Source organism: Carassius carassius, chromosome 8 (genome assembly GCF_963082965.1).
Source record: "Carassius carassius chromosome 8, fCarCar2.1, whole genome shotgun sequence".
Lineage (NCBI taxonomy): Eukaryota > Metazoa > Chordata > Actinopteri > Cypriniformes > Cyprinidae > Carassius > Carassius carassius.
The window spans coordinates 3,164,872-3,192,123 of NC_081762.1; the positions used below are offsets into that span (position 1 = coordinate 3,164,872).

Here is a 27,252-nt window from a genome sequence, read left to right on the forward strand (position 1 = left end):
CCAAAAAATAAGCACTTATGACCAGAAATACTATTTTGAGCAACTAGTAGAGCTAAATACATGTATTTATTAAACATCAACAAGGCCATCTAGTGTTTAAGCAATGGAATTGCATATGAATATTATCTTTCTGGCCACCAAATGCCTCTAATTTAAAGCGTGCCTCTTTGCACTGGAATTTAAACCTAAATACTACAGTTATTGTAGTATAAATAATAACCATATTAGAAAATGTTATATTTCAAATGGTCATTCATGGATCATAATTATTGCGCATATTATTTAGTACCATGATCTCTTCAAATTAACTAAACAGGACTGAGTTAACATGTAGTACAGTTATTTTATTGGTTTAAAGTTACACTTACTTGTTTAGTCACATTTTAACTGCCAAGGAGGAGTATGAGAACATAATGATGTTCCATTTTCCAATATAAAATGCTATTGTAACGCATAGTCATTAGTCAACGTAGTTATCCATGCATAATCAATGCACTTTAAGTGTTACAAATTACTAGAAATCGCTGCAAATATAATGAAACTGCTGTCTGTCCCAAGTAATACATTTCAAGCATATTGACAAAACGTTTAGTTTAGTACTATTGATAGCTCCATGAACCACGTGACCGCGTGGCGGTGAGATCAAAGCATGCTCTGGTTTACTTTGCAATATGCAGTGGGATATACATATAAAATATGTTGCATTATTTGTCTACTAGATAAAACCTGAATGGCAAAATGAATGCAGTGTCTTAAAATCCTGTCAAAGCTAAGGATATTCAGTGAAAACAATTGGCGTTGTTCATTGGTCGGGCATCGACCAATAAAATGTCTTCATTCGCACCAAAGCCCCGCCCCCAGCTCTGCTCTCTCACATCTGCATATACAAGTGCACAAGTGAGTTTTGCAACAAGAATACCGCAAAAAGAGTAGCAAATGTCAGAGCGCTAGGATTTGAACTTGTACTTCCAGATCTGAGAGGTTGTAAGTGCCGACTTGACGTTGTGCAGCGAAACTGAAGTAAAGTGCAAAAGTAAATATGTCGTAAACATGTGTGTGTCATTTTCTTTGTGTGAATGTCATTCTACACATTTGTATCTATTAATCTACAACTTCCAATTCAAAACACGGGTGTTTTGATCATTGTCTGTGTGTGCAAATTGAAAGATTCAGCTTTTCACATCAGAGCTGTGAGTGTAAATTTTAACTTACAAATACAAATATTAATATGACAAGTTCTCACATCAGATCTTCAACCTCTCGAGTTTTGCTACTGATTTACCTTCATAGCAGAGGATCCCTCAGTAGCTACTATCACTCTGTTTTTATGCATATTCTGAAGTATTGTATCATAAAGCAGTGATGGAAACGCCAAATTTCTGAAAAACAAATCCCTTAATTCATGTAAAAAGGTTTTACGCTGACTTGAGGTGGTTTTTGATTTGTGTGAAAAAGGGTTAACATGAATAACGGCTGGAACACTTTTGCAGAATAAATTCCTCGTTGCACATCAAAAAAGTCACCATTCTTATAACATTTAAATATAATAAAAATTATAGTTTTTTCTAGATTTCATCCCTGTTAACAAATCTCCTCAGTTTCTCTCGAAGGCAAATCCTCCATTTCTTAGTGATGAATAGAAATGAATCTAGAGTATTTGTTAAAACGTATCTATTTCAGTTCCATGAAAATCTGTCAAATGACTGATTTATTTCTTCAAGTTTGAGACTGAGGCCTTGTTTATGAGCTCTGTTGGGATCAAAGATTGCAAGATCAAGACCATGTTTTGTAATAAAGACGTCTTACTGTGTGAAATCATAACAGTGGAAAGAGACTCGTGCTGCAAGCATCTGTTTATTGCACAAATAAGTACTTCCTTGCATGAAAACACATCAATAACATCATGATAGTGAGATAAACGTTGAGTATAAATATATAGCTTTGAACTACGTGAGTCCCTCTTTACGTTATGACCTGTGGAGTGGAAAACGAGAGGAAACACGAAGAACACATTTGAGGAAGACATGAAGAACATCCACTCAGTGATGATGAAAAGTTCACGTCATAGCTGATGTCTGCATGACGAATACTTCATGGTTTTTCTGGGTTCAGCCCAGTCTGAGACGAGCTCTCTTTAACACTAGGATGAGAATAGTTCATAATGGTTCCTTTGACGCATCATACTGTCTTCCCTGTGCTGGAGCAGGTGCTGGTTTCTGAGTTTAAACACTGTTGAGAAGCAGCACTGCTGCTGTGTTTGAGGTCACACTGAATGGATGAGCGTCTGTGTCGTTGTCGAGAGATAAACTGCGCAGGCTCTTCTCCAGACGGGAGCTTCTGTGGCTGCTGATGTTGTTTGAGGGTCCAGGTTTAACTTCTGCTCCTTCTGCCCTCTCACCTGTTAGAAAACACAGAAAAACACAAATGCTTGTCATTTGGATTTTTCTGGATTCCAATTTATTGGTTTCGTCCAATTTGATCATGTTTTATCAAATTCAAAAGCATGTCTAATCAATTGAATTTATAAATAACATTTTCCTAATTTAATACAATTTGGACAAACCAAAATTCTCAGTTTACATTTTTCTGGATTGTGGATTTCCGTATGATTTAACAAAAAATTCTCACCAAAAAAATGGTAATCATATGAATGCATAATACTTAAAAATTAATTAAATCTTTATGTTTTGAAATTATTTAACACTGTATGTGTGGCATAATGGTAATTACCATAAAAAAAAACTATTTTCCCCCATTTTCCTATAAAGGGTTATGGAGCACTTCTAAATAAATGGCACCAATTATTATAGTAATTGTTATTAAACATTTGTCTATTACTTAATCTGTTTTAAAGTTAGGATTTGCAGTTTATTGTTATGTAAAATACATTTACGAGGACATATTTAAAACAAAATTACAAATTACTGCAAAATTATTTTAGTATCATACTATTATAGTTTTTATTCTAATATTTTATTTTCATATTTTTTTTCATATTTTATGTTTTACATTTTCATTTCATTTTAGTTTCATTGTGTTTTTGTCATTTTGGTTTTAAAAGTCTTAATTTTGAATTATTAATTTTTATTTCAGTTTCAGATAATTTAGTACTTTAAAGGAAACAAATGTTGCCTAATTAAAACAAGTAGTTTTTAAATGTTTTCTCTCATTTTTTAAAAAGTTTATTTAGTTTTGTTTAAAATTTGCTGTAATATCTCAGGTTTACAGATCAGCGCCAATCACTACCACTTATATAATATAATAATAATTTTTTGCGGGAAATCAACATTATGTCACACATTTTGTCAGTTGACCTTAATTTGAACCAAGAACACTCACAAGATACAGTATGAGTAAAATTAACACTCTTTTACAATCACAAGAAATGAATAAATAAAACATTAGTAGGCCTGTAGGTTATTACTCCATACAGTTCTTATAGTTCAAGGTCTTTTGTCTCTCACCTCTTTCCTGTTCACAGTCGGGTGACGAGGCCCCGCTGCACTCACTACGAGGGCCCAACACCGGAGACACCTGCTCGAAACCCTCCAGAGACCCCGAGCCCGGCAGCTGGAGCCGGTCAGGGCAGACAGAGAGGGACAGCGGGGACGAGGAGGAAGAGGAAGAGGAAGGGTACGGGCAGGAGGAAGAGAGCAGAGGATACGAGGAGGAGGAGGAGGAGGAGGAGGAAGAGGAGGTGTACGGACAGGGCAGGTCAAGAGGAGCAGATGTGGAGCTCATGCTGCAGGTGGAGCGTGTCTCAGGATCGTCCTCTGATGGTGAACCGTTACAGCTGTCCTCCAAATTCATAGACATCACTGTACAACATACACAGAACGCATTTAGTCTGCAACTTCATACTGCTGAATGGAGACAAGAAACAGTTCCTGTTAAAGACAGGTCAAGTCAAGTCACATTCGTTTCTATAGAGCTTTAAACAGATGCTGTTTCAAAGCAGCTTAAACAAGAGAGTAACAGAATCACAAATTCAAATTCTGCTCGAAAAATACAGCAGTTTTATTATTCAGCTCAATTTCAGCATTGGTTCAGATTCGGTTCATTAACTTTGAGGCTGAACAATTATGAGCTCAGTATTTGAAAAAAATATTGTATTACGTTCAATATTCTTTAAATATAAATAAAACTAATTAATTAAATTATTTTCAAAACTATCCAAAAATTACTGTAATACAATTTGTGTACTTAAATTAATTTAGCACAATAGAACTTCCATAACACAATTCCATTACAATTTAATTTAATTAAAATATGATATAATGCAGATTACAGTAATGAAAGATATTACAGTAAAAGTTGAAACTAATTCTCATTCATCATGAAAATAATCCTTAAAAATAAATGCAAAAAATCTTAATGGTTTTAAAACTATCCTTAAAATATAAATATATATATATATATATATATATATATATATATATTATTTTCTATAGAAATATATTTTATATAAAAATAATGTATACTCTTATATTATATAAATATTTTATGAAATCTAAATATAATGTTTATCGTATAAAATATTTTTTAATATATTAAATATTATTTTCTTTCTTTGATTTTGGGATGAACATGAAGCTGATAAAGTTTTTTGTCTTTAATTCAAAGTATAATAATAGAATCTGTGATGCAAATTCTTTTAGCAAATATTAGACTAATTAAAATTCTGTCTCTAAAGTAGTTTCATAATTCAGCTCAAGTGAGATGAATTTTGATTCAGACTTGGTTCAATAACAGTGTAAAGTTAATCAATTATAAAAACAAGTTCATATCATTAATAGAATATAATATTAATTGTCTTTCAAAACAATGATTTAATACATACAGTGGCCCTGACAAAAAAAAAAAACAAGCAAAACATTTCACAAATAGAATTGTGTTAGTTTAATATGTGAAAATATGATATTTTGTTAGCTGATGCATTAAAATTCAGTTCATGATGACTTTTTTGTGTCACTGTATTAGCTCAAAGGTTGTTAATGTCCGTCTTAAACAGGCACAGTCGAAGCTAAAACAGACTGAGAGACTTTCACTCTGAATTACAGTCAGATCAGTCTTGCTTTAATGTTTGATCTCACTTACTCGATATGCCGTCAGACTCCATTTTGAAGTTTGCGATGTCATCTGTGACAGTCCCGTCATCTTCGGCCCCCACCCCTCGGCCCCGGGGCCCCATGGCAGACAGTCGGCGCCGTGCGTGGATCTCATCTGAGATGGTCTCCAGGTTTCGAAGAGCGGCCCGATACTCAGCTTTGGCCTGGGTGAGTTTAGTCTGACGCTCGTCAACTCGTCGCTTCAGTTGCTGAATGGGAGGACGAGGAGAAGCGGAGAACAGGTCACAGACAATTAGGATCAAAATGTTAGTTTGTGTTTCTAAAAAGATTATTCAGTTATTACTAAAACTATCCAAAAACTCACATTTCTTAATGAAATTGAGAAAAAAATGATAATATATACATATGTGTATATATATATATTGCTTGTTTTTATGTTTTTTTTTTACATTATTTTGTGACATTATTTTTTATGACAAATTAGACAATTTAACCCCAAATTAATATATGTTTTATTTTTTTTGTAATTACCCATTTTTAATGGTGTTTCTCCTTAGATTCTCATTAGTGTATTACATATGGTATTGTTAATAAAATATGAAATGTATTAAAATATATAATAATAACAAAATATTTTCATATGCATTTGAAAATATTTGTAAAGTATAATTTTTTTAATAAACTTACACTTAATTGAAATATTTTTTTAAATAATACAAAAGAAATGTCTCATTACAAATTGTACGTAATGTGTCTGGATGGTTTATTTATTTATTTGCTTGTTTATTTCGGAATTTCCATTATTATTAAAGGTGATTCCCATTACTGCCTTTTTATAAAATACATTAAGACATTATTTATTTATTTTTCAAATATATTTAAATATACATTACTTTTTTCTAAAATATAAATTTATGTTTACATTTAATTGAAGTGTTTTAAAAAATATATAAACATACTTTAATGCAATATTTTATTTATAAAAAGCATCATTACCACAACAATGAATACATCATTGCAATTTAACTATTTTTAGATGAAATAAAATACATTAGATAGATTTTTGTGTGTGTGTGTGTGTGTGTGCAAAAAAACTGCTGTACCTCGAGCTGTAGGGAATACTTCGCCTTTAATTCAAAGTACGGCCTGCAGAGGGAGATAGAGAGAGAGATCAGAGTCAGTTTCCATAGCAACAGCAGAACCGCACATTCCAGCAGCAGGAGCACATCTGGAGCCCATTAGAGACATGTCACACTGAACTAGACTTCCACAGCAGAGGCCCTCAGAGGGGCCGACAAAACACTCCACTCTCACTTCCATCAGAGAGGAAACACTCTGAAGGACAAATCACTTTATTCCCAAATAGGAGTCTGTTTGAAGAGAGTTCAGATCCTGCAGAACATGTGCTTACAGAACCTGCTCCAGCAAGATTTTAGGGAGTCTTCCTTTTATGTCCATTACAACATGATCGATATGATCATTATGTAAACTTCAAGTTTTGCCTATTATATCATCGTATTCAGTGTGGGGCGTTTTTAAATGTTTTGCAACAGTTTTGACATCAAGAGAGAGAGAAATATCAATTTATTTTAAATGCACTATAGTTCAAAGGTTTGAGGTTGGTAAGATTTTTAATGTTTTAAAATAATTCTCTTGTGCTCACCAAGGCTGCGTTTATTTTTCTTATCAAAAATACATCAAAATTTGTGAAATATTATTACTTTTTTAAATAACTGGTTTCTATGTGAATATCTTTTAAAATGTAATTTATTCCAGTGATGTGCAGCTGTATTTTCAGCATGATTCTTCCAGTCTTCAGAGTCACATGATCTTCAGAAATCATGTTAATATGCTGATTTGCTGCTCAAGAAACATTTCTGATTATTATTATTAGTATTGAAAACAGTTGTGCTCAAATGAATTTTCTGATGTGCTTTCTATGAACTTTCTAAAGAATAAAATTTATTTGAAATCGAAATCTTCTGTAACATTATAAATGGCTTCACTGTCACTATGAATCAATTTAATGCAGCCTTTCTGAATATAAATATTAATTTCTTAAAAAAAAAATAATAATAATAATACTGACCCCAAACTTTTGAGCAGTAGTGTATGTATATGAAAAACCCTGACTTGTGTCTTCTGACCTGGACTTGTTGATGGTGCGTTTGAGTTTTTTCTCCAGCTGTCTCATGTTGCTGATGGAGGCGTTGTATTTGGCCGCTGTCTCTCTGTGCTGGACTTCACTGCGTGTCCTGCTTTGCTCCGCCTCCATCACCTGGAACGGCCAATCAGAGCAATTCAGAGAAATGAACTGCATAGCATAATGCTCAAAACAACAGTGGTCTACAGCTAAAGGACTGTGAGGCTTGTGGTTTAATCAGTTGTGCTGTGTCTCTCACCCTCTGGGTGGCGTGGTTGAGCATCTCCTGCCAGGCAGAATCAAACTGCCGACTGTCCTCCTCCAGGAGTCGCTCCTCGGCCAAAGCAATGGTTTCCTTCGCGGCCCGCAGGATCTCGATGGCCCGCTGATACTCCTGTGTGGCTCTCTGAGCTTCAACCTGAGCCTAAAAGACAAAAACGTCAGAGGATGCTTTCACAGGTTTGGTGAAGAACGAGCTTTACTTTTACTTTCAACCCGGTGTAATCTTCAGACTAATGCATGATGCATGTCTCAGCAGAAACTGCCTTCAGCCAGCAGCTCACATTCTTCATCTCTTGCAATGCACTGATAACAGTTGCAAGCGAGCACATGTTAAGAGTTACATAAGTGATGATGACACTTCCTTAGTGTTACCAGGATACAGTGGTAACAGCTGCTGTCAATAATCACTCATTTGCTCATATTAATTTGCCATGCACTACACTGAGAGAAGTTCTGCTGGGAAGTTTCTACCAATGAAGAAAGAGTGAGAGTTATTTAAGTGACTTTATTTCTCAGCTATATGACTGCAATTATTATTGAATAATAAAAATAATTGAAAATAAACATTAACTGAAATAAAATAACAAAAAGTAATCTTATTTTATTTCAACTAGTTGCAAAGACATTATTTCTCAAGTACTTAAATAGCTAAAATGGATATAAAAATAATACGAACTATATAGATGAAAAATACTAATAAAACAAAACAAAAAAACACCACAAAATTAATAAAAAAATTGTAAAAATTAGTCAAATATAAAAAATAACAACTAATTTTAAATATTAATAAAACTTAATTAAATGTAATAATTAGATTTAGTTTTCTTTTAATTTCCCTCAGTTAAACATTATTAGTGTTGCTGATGCAGCATATTTTTGGTTACTTAAAATAAAATAATTATGAATAATAATAAAACTTAATATTTTGAAAAACTTAACTCAAAGTAAAACAGAAATAAAAGAAACTATGACATTTAAAAAATAAATAAAATTACTAAGAATAACAAACACACAACAAAATCACTAGAAGTTTAACTAAAATTAAAAAAAAAATAGAAAAAAAAAGCTAATTCCAAATTTCATAAAAACTATGATAATATATTAATGAGAGTAAAATAAGACTGCAGTGATGTCACATTCCTCTGTCTGGTCTGAGACTGAAACTACTGTACACGAAATCTCTGTGATTCCTATCAGCGCTGACAGATTAGCCAGATTAGCATTAGCCGCTCAGTTTTAATTGGTCATGTGACCGCTGCAGTATCTGCCTCTCTGCGGGACGAGCTTCTCATTCAGAGACGATCCCTCTTACATTATTCAAATCTATATTCTGCTAAGGAATTCATAAAGAAAGCTTGGACAAGAGGCTAGTGTATATTTCATAAAGCTCAATCTCACCCCACTGTATCACTCACTTCATCAGCTATTTCTTATTTCTATTTCTAAACTCAGCAAACTTCAGATTTTGAAATGAATGTTTAATGTTCAGTGCAAATTTATCACAGAGTTAAGCACAAAACAGATTATCAAACCAAACAAGAACTCTGTTTATAGTCAAGAACTTAAAATATTATTTAAAAGCAGCTTGTGCTTTTCTTTAGCGCTTGTAAATCTGTAAATTAAGTTGCAAGTGTATTATTAATATATAATTTGAGCTGTGAAGTTATCAGAAGTGTAATTTTGTCTTTTCTAGCCACATAAATTATAAATTTACATTTATAAGTGTGCATTGTGCTTCCAAAATATTGAAACTTTCCTAAATCAAGATACATTAAAGTAAAAACTTAAAATGAAATTAAGCGAGTTTATGCTTAAAACAATATGCCAGTGTTGCAAAATAAATAATCAAATGTTTACTTATTAAGTAAATTTTTTCACCCTATTGGCATTTTTCCCCCTTGTTTTAAGCTTTATTCTAATATAATTTTCAGAAAACAAAACTTAGCATCTCATGTCATTTTGCTGGCATCTTCACATATTTGCACTTAAAAACAAGGCAAAAATATTAAATAAAAAAAAATGTTTACCAGCTTTACAGTTGTGACAGGAGATTGGAAAATAGATAACTTTGGATGAGCAAAATGACTTTAAAGTGATATCATCATACTAGTTTCTTATGAACTTATAGAATGTCTTTTTCGTTATTTTTTGCATGCTTTATGTGTGTCACAGTCCACTGAAAATCCCGACAGAGTCATACGGCAGTGTCTGCTTATGGCCACACAGTCCTCAGCTGAAGTGTGTAGTGTAGTGTTCAGGTGGAGAGAGCTGTAGAGATCTAGTGCACTTCTACAGACAGATGACTCACACACGCTGAGATGAAGGGCACGCTCGGCTTCCTCCGGTTCATGAGTGTTTTAGCTAATGCGTCACATCAAACATGTCCAGAACTGACCTTTCTGAGCATTGTTCAGAACTGACCATTCAACACGATGAAACAATGCATGTACTGCGGTAAACAAATGCTGCATTTAGTCCAGTGCCAACGCAAGGATGAGAAGACATGTCTGCGTGGGCACGGCGCTGAACACTAAGCTCTGAATAGCTATAATAGACTCATACACCCAGACTGATATTTGCATAAGCATAAGTTTCATTTCAGCAGTTTTCTCATTTGTTTCCATTAAACTGTATTATATTGTATTTGCATGCAACCTTTTAAAATTTGGGGTCGGTGAGATTTTATTAATGTCTTTTGCTCACCAAGGCTGACTTTATTTGATTAAAAATACAGTAAACTCAGTAATATTGTGAAATATTATTACAATTTAAAATAACAGTTTTCAATGTAAATCCATTTTAGAATGTAATTTATTTCTGTGATCAAATCTGTATTTTCAGCATCATTCCTCCAGTTTTCAGTGTCACATGATCTTCAGAAATCATGAAAATATTCTGATTTACTGCTCAACAAACATTTCTGATTATCATCAATACTGAAAACACTTGTGCTGCACAATATTTTGTTGAAACCGTGAAACATTTTCTTTTTCAGGGTTCTTTGGTGAATAGGTTTTGGGTGGCTGTTAGGCGTTTTCTTCCTGTTTGTTCTGAAAAGATGTGCAAATCTGTTTTTATCACCATTTCTGATCACTACTATTCTGTTATATATTTATTGAGATCAAGCAGCTTCATTTTAGTTTCCTGTAAATGATCATGTGTCTACTGAAACACTTTCACTCACGAGGTCAAGGTGAGGTGAAGCTGAGCTCTGGAAACAATAATGACAGATTAGAGTTACGTCAGGAAAGATTCTCACTGGCCGTCAAGATTTAAAGGTCTAAATCACACACACTCCTTCATCCTTCTGTCTGTTCACACACACTCGTTAAGCTCTCGGTGTCTGCACGGAGGACAGGACTGAACATGAGGCATGGGGCCGATGGGTTTTTCATGAGCGGCGTTTGCTGAAATCGTGCCGAATGTATATTTAATGAGCTCAGCAGCAGCATCTGAAGATGTACAATCATCTCAGCACACCCTAAACTCTGTCTGACCTACTAAAAACACTGACCCACTTCTTTAACTATCAAAGCAGGTTCATCCACCTGAAGAAACAGAGGAGACTGCTACTCTACTGACACAACAACTCTTCTTTAAATGCAGGAAATTTTCCTGGGTTTTTATTATTAGCGTTCACTAAAATGCAGAAGAATGTTTATTTAACAGTTTCTAAATAATCTACACACTTCCTCCTGTCTGATGAACACACTGGAAGGTTGATTATTTAGGGGCTTTTTTATGACCTTCCTCTCCTGGATATATGACACACACTGTATGAAGAACTGTAATGCACAAGCCACAGTGTTAATCTCCCAGCATCTATTATAAACCAGAGGAATTCCACAACCACATCCGAAACGAGACAAAGACGGCTGTTTTCCATCTGCTTTAATGGCTTTTGGGTGGAGCAGGGAATAAACAATCCTGCTCATTCTTCATGACTCACCATGATTCATGCAATCTCCCTCTATGTGTTTCTCGGACTTTCCTATCATAACAAAATTCATTTGATTTAAACTTTAAAGGTCCCGTTTATCGTGCTTTTTTGAAGCTTTGATTGTGTTTACAATGTGCAATATAGCATGTGTTCATGTTTCGCGTGTAAAAAAACAGTATTTTTCACACAATTCACCTCTCTGTATACCGCTGTTTTCACTGTCATAAAAACGGGCAGATGACTTCCTTATTCTATGAAGTCCCTCCTTCAGAAATACGTAACGAGTTCTGATTGGGCCAGCGGTTCCTGTGTTGTGATTCGACAGCAGCTTAGAGCACGCTGCCCTCCTGTAAACACGATTGGACTAGTTTTGAGAAGCAAGTGGGCAGGAGCATGTGCTGGAGAGATGTACTTATAATCACAGGAGCGTTTTTACTGACGAGATGCGCATGAAAATTGCATTCGATTTTTTTGCACAGCCCTAACATCTAGTTAACAAAGCTAAACAGCGCTGCCCTTTGTGTAATATGTTACAGAAACTGTTAAACGCACCAACTTAAATAATAAAATACACTTACCGGTTGTGGTCCATAAACAACGCCTTCTCCAGACAAAGAGGGAACTGCTCCATCTTTCAAGAATAATCTTTGTGTGAATCCGGCATTAAACTGATTGAGGAAGCTCGCTGTCCTCAGCAAAATGTGCTGCACATAGTTTTACATGTGGATTATTATTTTCGGGAACTGAGTTAAACATAAATTGTAACCATTAATCTCCAAGTACGGCGTCCCTGGGAAGCCCAAACAAAGATGATTGGACTCCGAGATGAAAATAACAGCGTTTCGACGACATAATAATACATTTTATTTTATTTGTAATGCGCTTTTCTTAAACCCAAAGCGCTACAGTAATAAAGTAATAAATAAAGTAAAACAAAACACCAAAAGCAATACAACCACTCATTATAGAAAGACAGTCTTGAATAAATGTGACTTAATCAACTTTTTAAAATCATCCAACATTGGTGCATTTCTGACGTGCAGAGGAAGTACATTCCATAGCTTAGGGGCTTTATATGAAAAGGCTCTTTCCCCCATGGTCTTTAGCTTGCATGATGGCTGGTTAAGTGAAAGAGAGTTAGTAGAGCGAAGAGAGCGTGATGGAATATAAGGGCTGATGAGTTCACAAAGATACTCAGGTGCAGTCCCATGAAGTGCCTTGTATGTTAAAGTAAGAATTTTAAAATCAATTCTCGCATTTACGGGAAGCCAGTGTAATTGTGAAAGAACCGGTGTAATGTGTTCACGAGGAGAAGTACAAGTGAGCACACGAGCGGCAGAATTTTGTATATACTGAAGCTTGCTCAACGATTTAGCTGGAAGGCCAGAGAACAAGGCATTACAATAATCTAACCTAGTTGTTATGAAGGCATGTATAATCCTTTCTGTGTCTGCAAAAGAGAGAAAAGGTCTAAGTCGAGCTATGTTTCTCAGGTGGAAAAATGCAGTTTTAGAGATGTGTTTTATGTGTGCTTCAAATGATAATTGTGAATCAAAAATGACACCAAGATTTCGCACCTGTGAAGTGGGGATTACCGTGCAGGAATCAACAATCAAACTGATCTGCTCGGCCTTACGTGTGGCTGCCACTGTACCAATCCGCATCAGTTCAGTTTTGGAGCCATTCAGCTTCAGGAAGTTGTTATGCATCCAGTTACTGATCTCTGCTAAACAACCACGTAAAGCTATTAATGAGCAATTGACATCAGGACTAGTGGTGATGTAAATCTGCGTATCATCCGCATAGCAGTGATACCCAAGACCATGTTTCCTAATGATCTGCCCAAGTGGAAGCATATAAATATTAAATAATATTGGACCCAATACTGAACCCTGAGGAACTCCCTGTCGAACAGGCATGGTATCTGATTTATAGTTACCCAAGCCAACAAACTGGGCACGTTTAGTTAAATAAGACCGAAACCAATTGAGGACAGCTCTAGAAAGACCCAACCAATTTTCCAGCCTGTCAAGCAGAAGAGAGTGACATATAGTGTCAAAAGCAGCACTGAGGTCTAACAAGACCAAAATACTGTATGCACCTGAATCCGCTGTGATAAGAAGATCATTTATGACCCTAATTAAAGCGGTTTCAGTACTATGCCCTCTTCTGAACCCAGATTGAAAAGGTTCAAAGAGACTGTTAAGAGCTAGGTGATTATTTAACTGAACAGCCACAACACGCTCAAGAACTTTAGCCAAGAATGGGAGGTTAGAAATCGGCCTGTAATTGGATAAATCAGATACATCACAACCAGTCTTCTTAGGGACTGGTGTAATGGCAGCTATTATTAGTTCTGAAGGAACAATTCCAGAGGTCAATGACAAGTTCACAATTGAAGTCATAAAAGGGCAGATTGATGCAAGGCAGTTCATGATGACCGAGCAGGGAACCGGATCTAAAATACTGGTTGTAGAGTTCATGGACTTCACTGTACTTATAATAAAATCATCTCCGACCATTTCAAAGTTTGAAAAGGTAGTAGTTGGGAAGTTTGAAGGCTGGATATTAACTAGCTCAAGAGGAGTGATGGTATTTAAAGTGCTATATATATCCTCAACCTTACCAGTGAAATAATGAAGAAACTTATTGGACTGTTCAACAGAGGAATGAACAACGGCCTTAGTCGGTTTGAGAAGATTGTCAACAGTCTTAAACAGCGATTTAGTATTTGTTGCAGCGTTACCAATGATGCTTGAATAGTAGCTCTTATGTGCAGTATTCAAAGCAGAATGGTAAGCAGACTGTTGTTCAGTGTAAAGAAGCCTGTGCACCGTCAGGCCAGATTTTTTGTACTGCCGTTCTAATTGTCTTCTAGCAGCTTTCATTAAACGTAAATCCGGGGTAAACCATGGAGAGGGTTTCCTAAAAGTAACAAGCCGTTCTCGCACAGGTGCGAACTCATCCAAAAGTGAGGAAAGCATGGAATTATAGTGCTCCACGGAGTTAGTAGTGGGAAGCCCAGAGACAAAAGTCGACATGACGACAAACACAAACGCTACTCTTCCTCTTCTTCGTCGGAGCACAACAAGACCACGCCCCCTTTTTTGTGTATTCATGTGGGCGGAGGTTAGTCAAAAAACTGTTTTAGTGACGTCATTACTGCAGGAACTAGAGGGATGTAGTCCAAACGGGTCGTTCGTTGTAAGCGAATTCTGTTAAATAAAATATCTCGCTTGGCATTGAACTTTGAGCTTTAGAATTTTACAGATATTATTTATACTCTAACAACAACATTACACACTAACTAAAGTTTAAAACATGGGATCACGAAGAACGGGACCTTTAAACGTTAACTATGGAAGCCCTGAAGTGCAAAAAAATCAACAAATCAGAAAACACATAAATCTGAAAGAACTTGCATCAGTCGGGTGAGCAGCTATGTTTACCTTTTTCAGTGAACATGAAGTTCTGACATTTTCTGGGTATTACACTGTATACTGTATGCCAAAACTGCATGTGATGCAGTATGCAACAGTTACCCAACATACTACATTAGTAATACACTAGTATCACTAGTGCATATGTAGCATACTAGTATAGGCTACTACTATGTCATATGACCTCAATTCAGTTACTATCTTAGATATGACAACTATTATTTAGATTTTTTTGTCAACTATATGCAATGTCTGAACTAATTAAGTCAAGAAAATATGTAAAAAAAAAAAAAAAAAAAAAATACAACAACAACTGATTTTATTCATCACACTATAAAGACAAGATTAAGTGCAATGCATTGTGGGATGTATGGACATGCACATTTTTGCAAATGTAGCTGGTCATTCAGATATTCCATGAATACTGAAAATGTGTATATTTGCACTGTATACTGCATAATGCTTACTGAACAAATAGTATGACTTGTGTGGTTGTAACAATATCAGTGGGTAATCTAAATCTGTCTTCTTCTAAGTCTTTAAGTGTGCAATTTGCAGCAACTGTGGCATGTCATCTGTGTATTCGATGCATGCAGAAAATGTCCATAGTGTGTATACCGCAGAAATGCATGTTGTTATGCCATTTTCTAAAAGTGGAAAAGAAAAGTGCAAACTATTTCTTGCATATTTTAATGTCCAGCTGAGAGAAGGACTAAAATAGTTCTACATTTGCATATGAGATGATGCACCAGCACTCTCAGTGGTTTGATTGGAGACTGGTGTTCATTTTAGCCAGTCATATGCAGTCTCAGTCTGCATAGCGTCTGCTGTCTGACCTTGATTTGACCATGATAATGTGTGTGTGTGTCTTTTATAACCTCAGTTCACACGCTGTGAAGGTGTGAGGTTAGCTGACACGTGCTGCAGTCTGTCATTGATGTCTGATACTGCTGTTCACGTGACACACAGCAAGAACACAGACAGCTGAACGAGAACTATCTATCTATCTATCGATCTGGTGAGCTGTGGGTCAGTGGAGGCGTGGCCATGTGCTGTGCTCTGATTGGCTGTGAAGTGGGTGTTGGCACTTTAACTAATGGACAGCTGGCAGTGCCAGTCCTGACCGTCTGTCTCATCTACTGACACAGACAGATCGCGGTGGTCTTTCAGAGTGATAACAGGACAGTTACACAAGACCACCTTCATTTGATTACCAGCACACAGCACCAATTCAGTGTAAAAAGCTCAAACCGTGCAGTAATGCTCGAGGCTTTACACAGATCACCCACAGTGATACTGTATAATGCATAACATGATTAACTCAAGCCACTAAATCATATATTAGCAAACAGATTTAGACAGGTGTGTGCTCTGAACATATTTACTCCACCTGAATTATTAAGCATCGTTGTGACTGATTGTTTTGATGAATCGTTCACAATGGGAGCAGGAACATGAATCAAGAAAGCCAAAAGGTCATTTCTGACTGTAGTAATGCTTACAGATGCCACAGAGATACAAATCTAATGACTCATTATTTATGGCCTGTGTTTGCTTCTGCTTAAACCAGGAGCTTTTTAAAGATTAGCTGACTTGATCTTTTTCCTGCTGGTATTGTACTCCCTTGTGACTAATCTCAGATCATTTTGTTTTAATCTGTGTAAAAATAGAGCTGAGAATATGAGCTACTGATTATCTGAAGGCTTCTCACATCTTACTAGTGAGAGCCTGACACTTCAGCTGCACATAAACAGTAGTTTATCTAATGCAATTATAGATTAAATAATAATAATAATAATAATAATAATAATAATAATAATAATAATAATAATAATAATAATAATGATTGTATTCGGTAAGGATGCATTCAATTGTTTAAAAAAATTACAGTTAAGTAATTTATAATGTTACAAAAGATTTCTATTTCAAATACATGAGGTACTTTTTGGTAATTTTCTATTAATCAAAGAATCCTGAAAAATAAAATGTATCACGATTTCCAAAAAAAAAAGACACAGCACAGCTGTTTTCAGAATTGATAATAATCAGAAATGAGCAGCAAATCAGCATATTACAATGATTTCTGAAGGATCATGTGACTCTGAAGACTGGAGGAATGATGCTGAAAATACAGCTTTGATCACAGAAATAAATTCAATTTTAACAGATATTCACATTGAAAACAGTGTTTTAAAATTGTAATAATATTATCTGTTTTTACTGTTTTTTTAATCCAAAAAATCCAGCCTTGTTAAGCATAAGAGACTTCTTTCAAAGATCTAAGATCCTAAGATCTTAAACACTTCACTCCTTTTGGGTTCTGACTGCGTTATAATTGAGTTACAGCCAGAAGCAGAGCACTCTCACCAAAGTCACCTCCTGGATATAAAAAGCTCTTTTATGACTGTGTGAGTGCGACATTTGTGTTGATTTATCACTGTCACAAGGTGATAATATGGAGAATTTCATGGCTGAAAGCAGCAGGGATATCAAATCCTTCTTCAGCAGACGTTCCAAACTGCACACTCTTTCACATAAAGACAGATGCTTGTACAAATGAAACATCAGATTTAATGTTGTAATAATGGTCACAGTGCTATTGTGTTGAGAGTCATTCACACATTTAGACACATGAGAAGGACATCATGTTCACTCTTCTCTCCAGAGCTGTTTCTATCTATGGCAAATGCCAAAGTCTGTTTGCAAACAAATTCCCCCGTGTCTGTCTGTGTGCTGGACTGCAAGGGGTTTATTACTGAAACATGGTCACCACTGGGTTTAGATGGTGCTCTCGTGACTATGAGAAGAATTTAAACTGATTCTAAATTTATATTCTTTAGGAACATCGTACTCTCTTTGATCATTGAATATTGTAATACATTAATAATGTGAATGTGCTGTTTTACAAAGATTACACAATCGGTTCATGCCCCTTTACAGTGTAAAACAGTTTGAAGTTATTTTGCACTGCTTACAAAAATGTAGCATTGTTGTTCTATTTTATACATTTTAGGTGGCTATTTAAGAATAAATCATAATTAGTTCTGGGCAATAGAGCAAAAACAATTAACCCTTAGTTTTTCCCATTCATTATAAATCTAATAAATAAACATATTTTTAATAATAACATTGTAATTTGTTCCCCTTAGCCATGAAGTAGAATACATATTGTTTGTATAGTGAACATTTATACTTTGTGGCCATTAAATCATTTCTACATAGTTTGCACATAGATTCATTGTGTCTGTGTTAACATGCTGGTACAGTAATATGAAGGGAACCAGATGAGGAGTCATAACCAGTTTTTTCCAGTCTGTTACTGGCTTCGGGCTCTAAACGTCCACTGAACCCGCTCCTCAGATGTTTCCTGCTGTTTAACAGCCAAACATTTATTGCATAATTCTGTGCTTTAGCCTGCTTTCCTGTTGGCATTATTGAATGACTATATTTCCTAAAGTGTATTTCCTAAGTGTTCATTGATGAGATAAGAATGCAGAAAATCCACGTCATGCAAATTTCAGTGTAACATACTTCTATGAACAACCTGAACATGGACGAGGGATTGAAGCTCACCTGACGCGCCGCTCTTCTGGCCTCCCAGTACGGTTTGGACTCTTCTACAGCTTTACCGATCTTCTTGACCTGCTCCTCCAGCTTGACCGTGGCCTCCGCTAGGATGGCACGAAACTTCTGTCGGGAATCCTACAGAACAGAGACCTTTTGGGGTGAGTAAATCTAAAATCAAATGCACATATCCTCAAGTATATCAACAGAAAGCCTGTTACAATGTATCTTGATATTCATGGTACAAACCTTACACATTTGTCAGATTCAATGAGCAGTTCTTTAGGTCAAGATTTTGATGAGTTTATTTCTGCATCAGATTTGGAGAAATGTAGCATTGTATCACTTCCTCATCAATGGATGCTCTGCAGTGAATGGGTGCCGTCAGAATGAGAGTCCAAACAGCTGATAAAAACACCACAATAATCCACACCACTCTAGTCCATCAGTTAATGTCTTGTGAAGTGAAAAACTGTTTGTAAGAAACAAATCTGTTTAAAATAATTGTTTACAACCAAAATATGAGTCCATAATCCATAATAACACTTCCTCCAGTCGAAAAAAGTCCATCTCCTGTTGACTCTCACATTAAAATCCTACCACATATTTGGTTAGAGCTTTTTTAGTTTGTAAACGGTGCTTGATCTGTGCAGATTTTAACCGGAAGCAAACGTTTGAAGTTAAAAAACACCCTTGTGACTCTCATTCTGACGGCACCCATTCACTGCAGATGATCCATTGGTGAGCAAGTGATGGCATTTCTCCAAATCTGTTCCCATGAAGAAACAAACTCATCTACATCTCAGATGGACTGAAGGTGAGTAAATTTTCAGCTAGTGTTCATTTCTGGCTGAAGTATCACTTAAACACAACTTTGTTCCCTAATAAAATGCATTCACACTCCTAAAGCCCATTCAGATTTTAAAATTGCATTTTTGTGTGCAATGTGCATCAGTGAACAGTGCTGTCTAAGGCTCACACTATTTCCATGGACATCATTGTGATGCATTCAACTGTATGACCTACTGAATAAAAGACAGTGACAGATGAATACTTGTCTTTGTGTTGTTGACAGGCGTTTTCAAGACTGAATTACAGTGCATGCAGTCTGTGAAATCTGTATAAATCTCAGTGTATTGAAAGGCTCATCATATCCAGGCAGCGTGAACTGCATGTTCAGGAATCTCTATGAATTATGAGTGTCCATCTTTCAGTTTCACATCAATGAAATGCTTCAAAAATCAGCCTTTTGTAGCTCCCTGAAAAGCGCTGCTTCAGCTAACTCAATTCAGCATTTAACAGAGTTAAGAAAGAATCCACACCCTGCTTTCTAGACAGAAAACTCTCTCTCATGCTAAAGAAACCATCACGATTGTTGCATAAGATGAGCAGAGGGCAAGTAGTGTCCAGCTCTGAATGAATCTGTCTTCGGATGGGTTCGGTCGCTCAGATGATATATTTAAAAACACTGACATCTACATCCTTCCACACAGGACCTCAATGACAAAAAGCACGTCAGAGGGATAGACTTCCTCTGACAGATTGACACTTCCTGGTTCATTCTGCTGAATAACCACAGGCCAAACAGAGTCAGAGACTGAGAACTGTGGCAACAATCTGACAAGGAACAAATAGTCCTGAATCTGAAATTAAGAGGCCTTTAAGAAGACTTATATGTGCACAAATTGAAACTAAAACTATTTATAAAAAAAATGTCTAATAAAAATAAAAAATATTACATGAAAAACTAACTAAATAAAAAATTTAAATATTGCCTTAGCAGCAGTGTTATTTTAATACCATTGAGAGTTTTATTTTATATTTTCAGTTGTCATTTTCATTTTAGCTTTACTAATTGTGTTGTGTGTTTTGATTTGTTTTTAATATGGCTATTTTTATTTCAGTTTTGGTTATTTTAGTGCATCAAGTTAGACTACATGAAAATGAGAAATGCTGCATTGGTAACCTGCTGAAATAAAATACATTATTTCAGTTAAAGTGTGTTATTGTACAACGTTTTCCAGTTTAGTTTTAGTTAACTATAATAACCCTGCTAGTCAGCTAACTAAAATAGGTTTAGGATGAAGCATTACAATTACTAACTGGGGGAAAAATTTCTTTAAAACATTATTGTTAATTAATTAAAACAAAAATAGCATTAAATTCAATTGAAATTAAATTCATATTAAAAAAAATACAGTTAATTCTAAATATTAATATTAAAATTTCAAGATATTAAAACAAAAAATACACATGAAATAAATATTATAAAAATATGAATAACAATAGTACACAAATAATAATAAAATAACAGTGATTCTACATTAGTTTGGATTCATTCCTGTTAAGGCAAATTTGACAACAATACAGATTTAGATTATCACTGTATTTTGATTATTATTTCTGACACTAACAACATTTTTTTGTTTGAAAAATCATGATATTCTCTGAAATTCTTTGGAGTACCATGGTATTATAATCAACACCATTCGTTTACCATGGTAACAAAACAGTACGTTTTTTTGGAAGGGTACATATGCTATTTTTAAAAAGGAAATCATAAATCATCTGAAACAAAACATGGAAATGAACATTTCTGATACCAATTTAGCAACTGGCAATTACTTCCGTGTGTTTCTCCTCGAGAAGAACGCCATCCAGGTTTGGAATGACAAACATTTTCCTAAACTACTCCTTTAGCTGTCGTGGCCTGTGGCTTTCAAGCCAGGAATTCCAGACTCGAATAGAGTGATTTCCTCTGTCTGCTCAACAGATATACGGTGTGTCAGTCACATGCAAGAAACTTCCTATTGGTCAGCAGCGGAAGGGGGAGGGTCTGAGTGTTTAGACATTTTCCACTTTGGAATTCCATCCGCAACCATTTTCAGTGAAAACAGTGACACCACAAAGCAAGCATGTGAACCTTACCTCCAGTTCTGTCTCCCATCGGTTGATGTTATCTGTAGACTGATTCAGTTTCTCCAGTTCACCCTGCAGAAGAGATAAAGCGAGGAGTTAAAATCGCAGTAAGATGTCTCTTGCAATACCAGCAGGGCGACAACATCTGGAAAGTGTTAATGAAATAACCCAACACTGAGATTACGCTCATATGTATGCTTGTCCTGCGATGTTAGCTACACGCTGATGACACACAGATGTTGCTTTCATTACAACATCATGCGTTTATATTCTTTCATGGGAGGAGGATGAAAAACCAGTTCATCTAGCACAACTAGCACACAGTCTGATACAGAAAGGTTCTTCACTTTCAAGAGAAAAGCATAGATTAAAATGCATTAAAAGTGTCATTTCTTTTGAAACAAAGTACCACAAGTGGCCATTTGAAGGAAAACATTACACAAAAAAGAGGTATGATCAAATAATGTTTTATAATAATAAAAAGTGATCAAATGTATCTGAAAAGATGAAAATATATCTCAATAAATTAATCTAAAGCTTGCTTGATTATGTCTAAAGGCCTATGTCATTGCATTAGAAAATGACTTATATATGGTCTGTACAATAGATACATTTGACACTTTTAAGTGTTTTCCAGTGAATATAATGCATCATATTATTCTTACACATTGTAAATATGACTTAATTCTGTATGCAGTGCACGTGAGCTTAACTCTTTCCCTTACAGAGGAAAATGAGTTCTAAATATGACGTCAAAGTAAACATGATTGTCAACGAGGTTCCACAATGTAACAAACAATGAAACAATGTAGAAGAATATAACAGATGATGTAAAGATGGGGTTCCCCTTATCAGAGCAAACAGCAGCTGCTGAACTTTTTGAACAAACAGAACATTATCTGATCGGATTTTAATGCATGAAGGTCTCTGATGAATGTAGCCTATATGATACGATCTGACTCAGCTTTAATCCAATCAGAGTTTGATTGCTCGGTCTAACTTCAGATCTGGTTTGGGGAAGGTTAAACATGACTGAGACAAAAATCGGAATATATGTCGATGTGGATTGTGGATTGTTTTGCTCTGTACCTGAATCCTCGGATCAACCTCCTCTGCCTCCAGAGATTCCGAGTCTTCATCAGACTTGTTATCTTTCTCCGTGTCGTTCATTTCGATAGCAGACGTGATTCGTCTATTACTGGCCGAACAAAGCGGGTCTCTGTCCGGGATAACGGGCTCGGATGATCCGCGCTCACTCCATTAGTAGGTACATCCAGAATACGCGATTAAATGAAAAGCGTACGATCTTTTCTTATAACCCAAAGAGAAAAAAACAGGCTAGACTACTTAATCTGCCGAGATACAAACTCTAACACAACACAGCGCAGACTGGAGAAAGAGAAGCTCGGCGGAGATCTAGCCCGCCCCCTCCGACACACACACACACACACACACACACACACACACACGCTGTCCTGCGTGAGGGTCACTGCAGTTCACACACACGCACTGACACACTGAAGCATGCTGATTTTAGTAGTATCCATATAATAGAACAGTATTTATTCATATTTACAATGTACAGTTTTCATTTTAGTTATAATTCACATGCATTAGACATTATTTAAGCATTGGCGTTATATTTTAGGTTCAGTTTTTGCAGCTATTTGTGTGTGTGTGTGTGTGTGTGTGTGTGTGTGTGTGTGTGTGTGTGTGTGTGTGTGTGTGTGTGTGTGTGTGTGTGCTCTTGTTTTTGTAACATATCAGGACACAACTCTGTATAATGACAAAGTTTCCTGTGAGGGTCAGGGTTAGGTGTAGGGCCATAGAATATACAGTTTGTACAGTATAAAAACCATTACGCCTATGGGATGTCCCCACTTTTCACAAAAACACCCCTGTGTGTGTGTGTGTGTGTGTGTGTGTGTGTGTGTGTGTGTGTGTGTGTGTGTTAGGTTAGAACTGTTAGCCTGAATGCACTGTAAGTCTGTAAGTGTAAGTCGCTTTGGATGAAAGCATCTGCTAAATTCAAACATTTATTTATTTACATTTATATATATATATATATATATATATATATATATATATATATATATATATATATATATATATATATATATATATATATATATATATATATATAACACATTCGTTTTTTTATTAAATAGAGAATTAAAAGTCATATGTTGTGTTATATGTTTTTTTATATTATTTTTCTAGCACTTTAGCAGATATTCTCTGTCAGAAATACCAATTTACTTTTTAGTTTGCTTTTTCAACCTTGTCAGAGACATAAAAAATATTGAAGACACTACAGGCACTAAACTGGGAGTTTTTTTTTTTTTACTCCAAAATCCCAATAATTTATAAATATTTATTACTCTCATTCTGTGTATGTTAGCACATATAGGTGATTAATGTCTTTGCAGTTTTATTCTCAGTCAGTCTGCAAAATACCAAACATGCATAAGTTTTCCTGGTTCAATCCAGTTAGCTCTTCTGTGATGTCAAAACAAAAACACTGTGTCAAACATAAACACAGACACACTGATGCTCAGATATAGTTCAATTACTTATTAACACTCTGCTTTTCAGGAGCCTGTTTACAGTTCATTTAATATAAACCCCTTTCACGTAGTTCTAAAAATTTATTATTAGATTAGATTCAACTTTATTGTCAATATGTACAAGTACAGAGCTAATGAACTGCAGTTAAAGTCTAACCAGAAGTGCAAGAATATAGTGTTTTATATACAGTACATATAAGTGCAGAGTAAGTTAAGCTATGATTTACAGAATGTACAGTGGAGTTGCTATATACAGTATTCAGCAGAGTATATACAGAATATAAATGCAATGTAGGATTATATATACACATTATGAACAGCAGCAACGTTAGAACAGTGGTTATGATTACAGTTGGATGAGTGTACAATAGTATTGTTAAACAATGTATTCTATGCAAAATATCAGTAGTGCAATAATATTTATTATAGAAATTGTTTACTGTGCTTTGTACAGTAACAACGTTAGACAGTTTACAGTTTAATAGTTTGAACAATGTACAGTCTGTGCAAAATATGAGTAGTGCAAATACATGAATGTAAAGTACTGTGACCAGTGCAGTAAGAGAGCAGGTGCAGGTCAGATTGGTGGTATGGAGTTCAGAAGTGTCACATCCTCGGCAAGAAGCTCTTCCTGAGTCTACTATTGTGAGAGTTTAGGCTCCTGTAACGCCTGCCGGATTGGAAGGAGGGTAAAGAGTCCATGGTTAGGGTGAGAGGCATCCTTGATGATGTTTCTTGCCCTGCCCAGACAGCGCTTGTGATAAATGTTCTTGATGGAGGTTAACTGGGTGCCGGTGATCCGTTGAGCAGTTTTCACCACCAGCTGGATTGCTTTGCGTTCAGATGCAGAGCATTGCTGTACCACACTGAGATGCAGTTTGTGAGTATGCTCTCAATGGTACAGTGGTAGAATTCCACAAGGATCCTGGGACTCGGGTGAACTTTCTTAAGGCTCCGTAAGAAGTAAAGGCGCTGCTGTGCCTTTTTGACCAGGGTGGAGGTATTATGGGACCATGCAGGTGAGGTCATCAGATGTGGATGCCAAGGAACTTGAAACTCGACACACGCTCCACTACAGCTCCGTTTATGTAGATGGGTGTGTGTGCATGACTCCTAGTCTGTCTGAAGTCCACAATGATCTCCTTTGTCCTCTGGTTGTTTAGCTCCAGATTGTTGGTGGCACACCACACAGCCAGGTGCTGCACCTCATCCCTGTAGGCTGACTCATGATCACCTACCACCGTGGTGTCATCTGCACATTTGATTATGGTGTTGGAGCCATAAACAGGAACGCATTCATGGGCGAATAGGGAGTACAGGAGAGGGCTCAGTATGCAGCCCTGTGGCACGCCGGTGTTCAGGGTGATGATGGAGGAGGAGAGGTTATCTAACTTATCTAACTCAGAAAATCTAGAATCCAGTTGCAGAGGGATGTACTGATTCCAAGCTGGCTGAGCTTGGAGATCTGCTTGGAGGGGATTATAGTGGGATTTTAAATGGGTTACAACCAGCCTCTCAAAGCACTTGGCAATGATGGGGGTGAGTGCGACAGGACAGAAGTCGTTAAGGGCTGAGGCAGTGTAATGCTTCGTTACTGGCATGATGGTGGAGGTTTTGAAACTAGTGGGGACAGTTGCCTGGGCCAGGGACAGATTGAATATGTCTGTGAAGACCTCAGCTAGCTGCTCCGCACATTCACCTTACACAGAGTGGAGTAAACATCAGAGGTGGGGAGTGTGAGAGGCAGTTCACTGGGTGGATGCTCAGCTTTGAGGGAGACCTACTTATTATCTCCCTTGTCAGGGAGAGAGGCAGAGCTGGAGGGAGCCACAGTGTATTCAGTGATAGTTTGTATGCCTTGCCACATACGCCGGGGGTCTAAAGAATTTAAGTGTTCGTGTCAGTCCTCGTTTATGTGTGAGTTTGGCCTGTTGAAAAAAGAAAAAGAAAAAAAAAATTATATTAGAAGTTTAATAACAGTTTTAAAGGCATTCCATGATCAAAATTTTTACATCTTTTCACAAATAGTTGTATTTCGCTCTTTATTAAGTTCAATTTTAAATTTTTGACTTCATTACATGTTATTATTATTGTTGTAAATAATAAAATATTACATTGTTTTAAATAATATAAGATTTATGTCATAAAATTGTATTTAACATTCCATAAATTAACATATAGGTTACTATATAAGACAATAAACACACTGTAGGCCTACTAAATTAATTAAGCAAACATGGGTTTGCACATTTAACTATTAGTGTTAAATGTGAAGTTTACTTTGTAAAATTTTTATTTTTGACTATTTATAAGCCAAAATATAGTGTCCCAGATTTGAGTATGAGCTGTCCCACATTAGAAAATCCACAAATCCTTAAACGATTTGGCACAAGGAGCACTAATATATCTGCAGATTCCCCTTTAATTACAATTTCGGAAAAATGTCTTCTGATTTAGGAACATCTTGGGGATTTCATAATGAATTTTGGCTTCATATGGAAATACGACGCACAAGTTATAATGGCTAAAAGTGTCCCACATTACCCTATGTTGTCAAAACGTTCATCTAGGAGATTGAAAATGAAATTTTTTTGAGACCCCAGGAGCCCAAATTCAGACCCAGAACAATAAAACCCACAGAAGAGGTGGGAGATCAAACGAGGAATCTTTATATTACCAAACTGCAGGGAGAGGAAGAGTAGATATAAGTCATGATCTGCAAGATTAAGCACAATCTGATGTGATCCGACCACCTCAGAGAGAACCAGTGTTGAGCTGCTGCAAGAGCTTTTGAAGCACAGCAGCTGTGGTCAAAGAGTTCTCGTGTGTTCTGATTGGTGGATGATGATGATGAGTGGATAAAGACTAGAGCAATCAAATAGTGAGCGAGTGATCTGCTCACCTGGTTATGTTCGTGGATGTTTCAACGTGGAAAGCAGTTCGCAATGGAAATATTGATATTTTATTTGTTAACAACATACTTTTCTTAATTTCAGTAAATGTTATGAAATTAGAGAACCAAGCCAATAGGCTGGCTGTGTCATTTGATTTGGATGGGAATTTAGGATTGTGAATCATTTGAGTCAGTTTGGGAGTTCAAAGCGGGTTTGCAAATCATTTGAGTCATTTTGGGAGTTCGGAGTATGGAGTGTAAATCATTTGAACCAGTTTGGGAGTTCATAGTGGGATCGCAAATCATTTGAGTCAGTTTGGGGATCGCAAATCATTTTAATCAGTTCGGGAGTTCGGAGCGGGTTCGCGAATCATTTGAGTCAGTTCGGGAGTTCAAAGTGGGATCGCGAATCGTTTGAATCAGTTCGAGAGTTCG

The 27,252-nt window shown here is 36.1% G+C and overlaps 1 protein-coding gene across 1 annotated transcript; it reads right to left on the reverse strand.

Annotated features, from left to right (window-relative positions):
- Positions 1-1,838: 1,838 nt before the first annotated feature.
- LOC132144980 (SH3 domain-binding protein 5-like) lies at positions 1,839-22,752 on the reverse strand. The gene is made up of 9 exons (XM_059555619.1): positions 22,447-22,752; positions 21,367-21,429; positions 18,448-18,576; positions 7,472-7,636; positions 7,217-7,347; positions 6,173-6,215; positions 5,098-5,317; positions 3,465-3,818; positions 1,839-2,398 (listed from the first exon to the last, which is right to left on the reverse strand). Exons 1-9 carry the CDS (start codon positions 22,525-22,527, stop codon positions 2,223-2,225), a joined length of 1,362 nt encoding a protein of 453 aa, XP_059411602.1. The 5' UTR covers positions 22,528-22,752; the 3' UTR covers positions 1,839-2,222.
- Between the last annotated feature and the right edge of the window lie 4,500 nt (positions 22,753-27,252).

What these genes read in the sequence shown, in the direction of transcription:
- LOC132144980 (XM_059555619.1), bottom strand. Translation starts at nt 22,527, where the DNA reads ATGAACGACACGGAGAAAGATAACAAGTCTGATGAAGACTCGGAATCT. An exon ending in AGGTTGATCCGAGGATTCAG is followed by an intron (nt 21,430 to 22,446) that starts GTACAGAGCAAA and finishes TCTCTTCTGCAG; the next exon opens with GGTGAACTGGAGAAACTGAA. An exon ending in AGTATTCCCTACAGCTCGAG is followed by an intron (nt 5,318 to 6,172) that starts GTACAGCAGTTT and finishes CCTCCCATTCAG; the next exon opens with CAACTGAAGCGACGAGTTGA.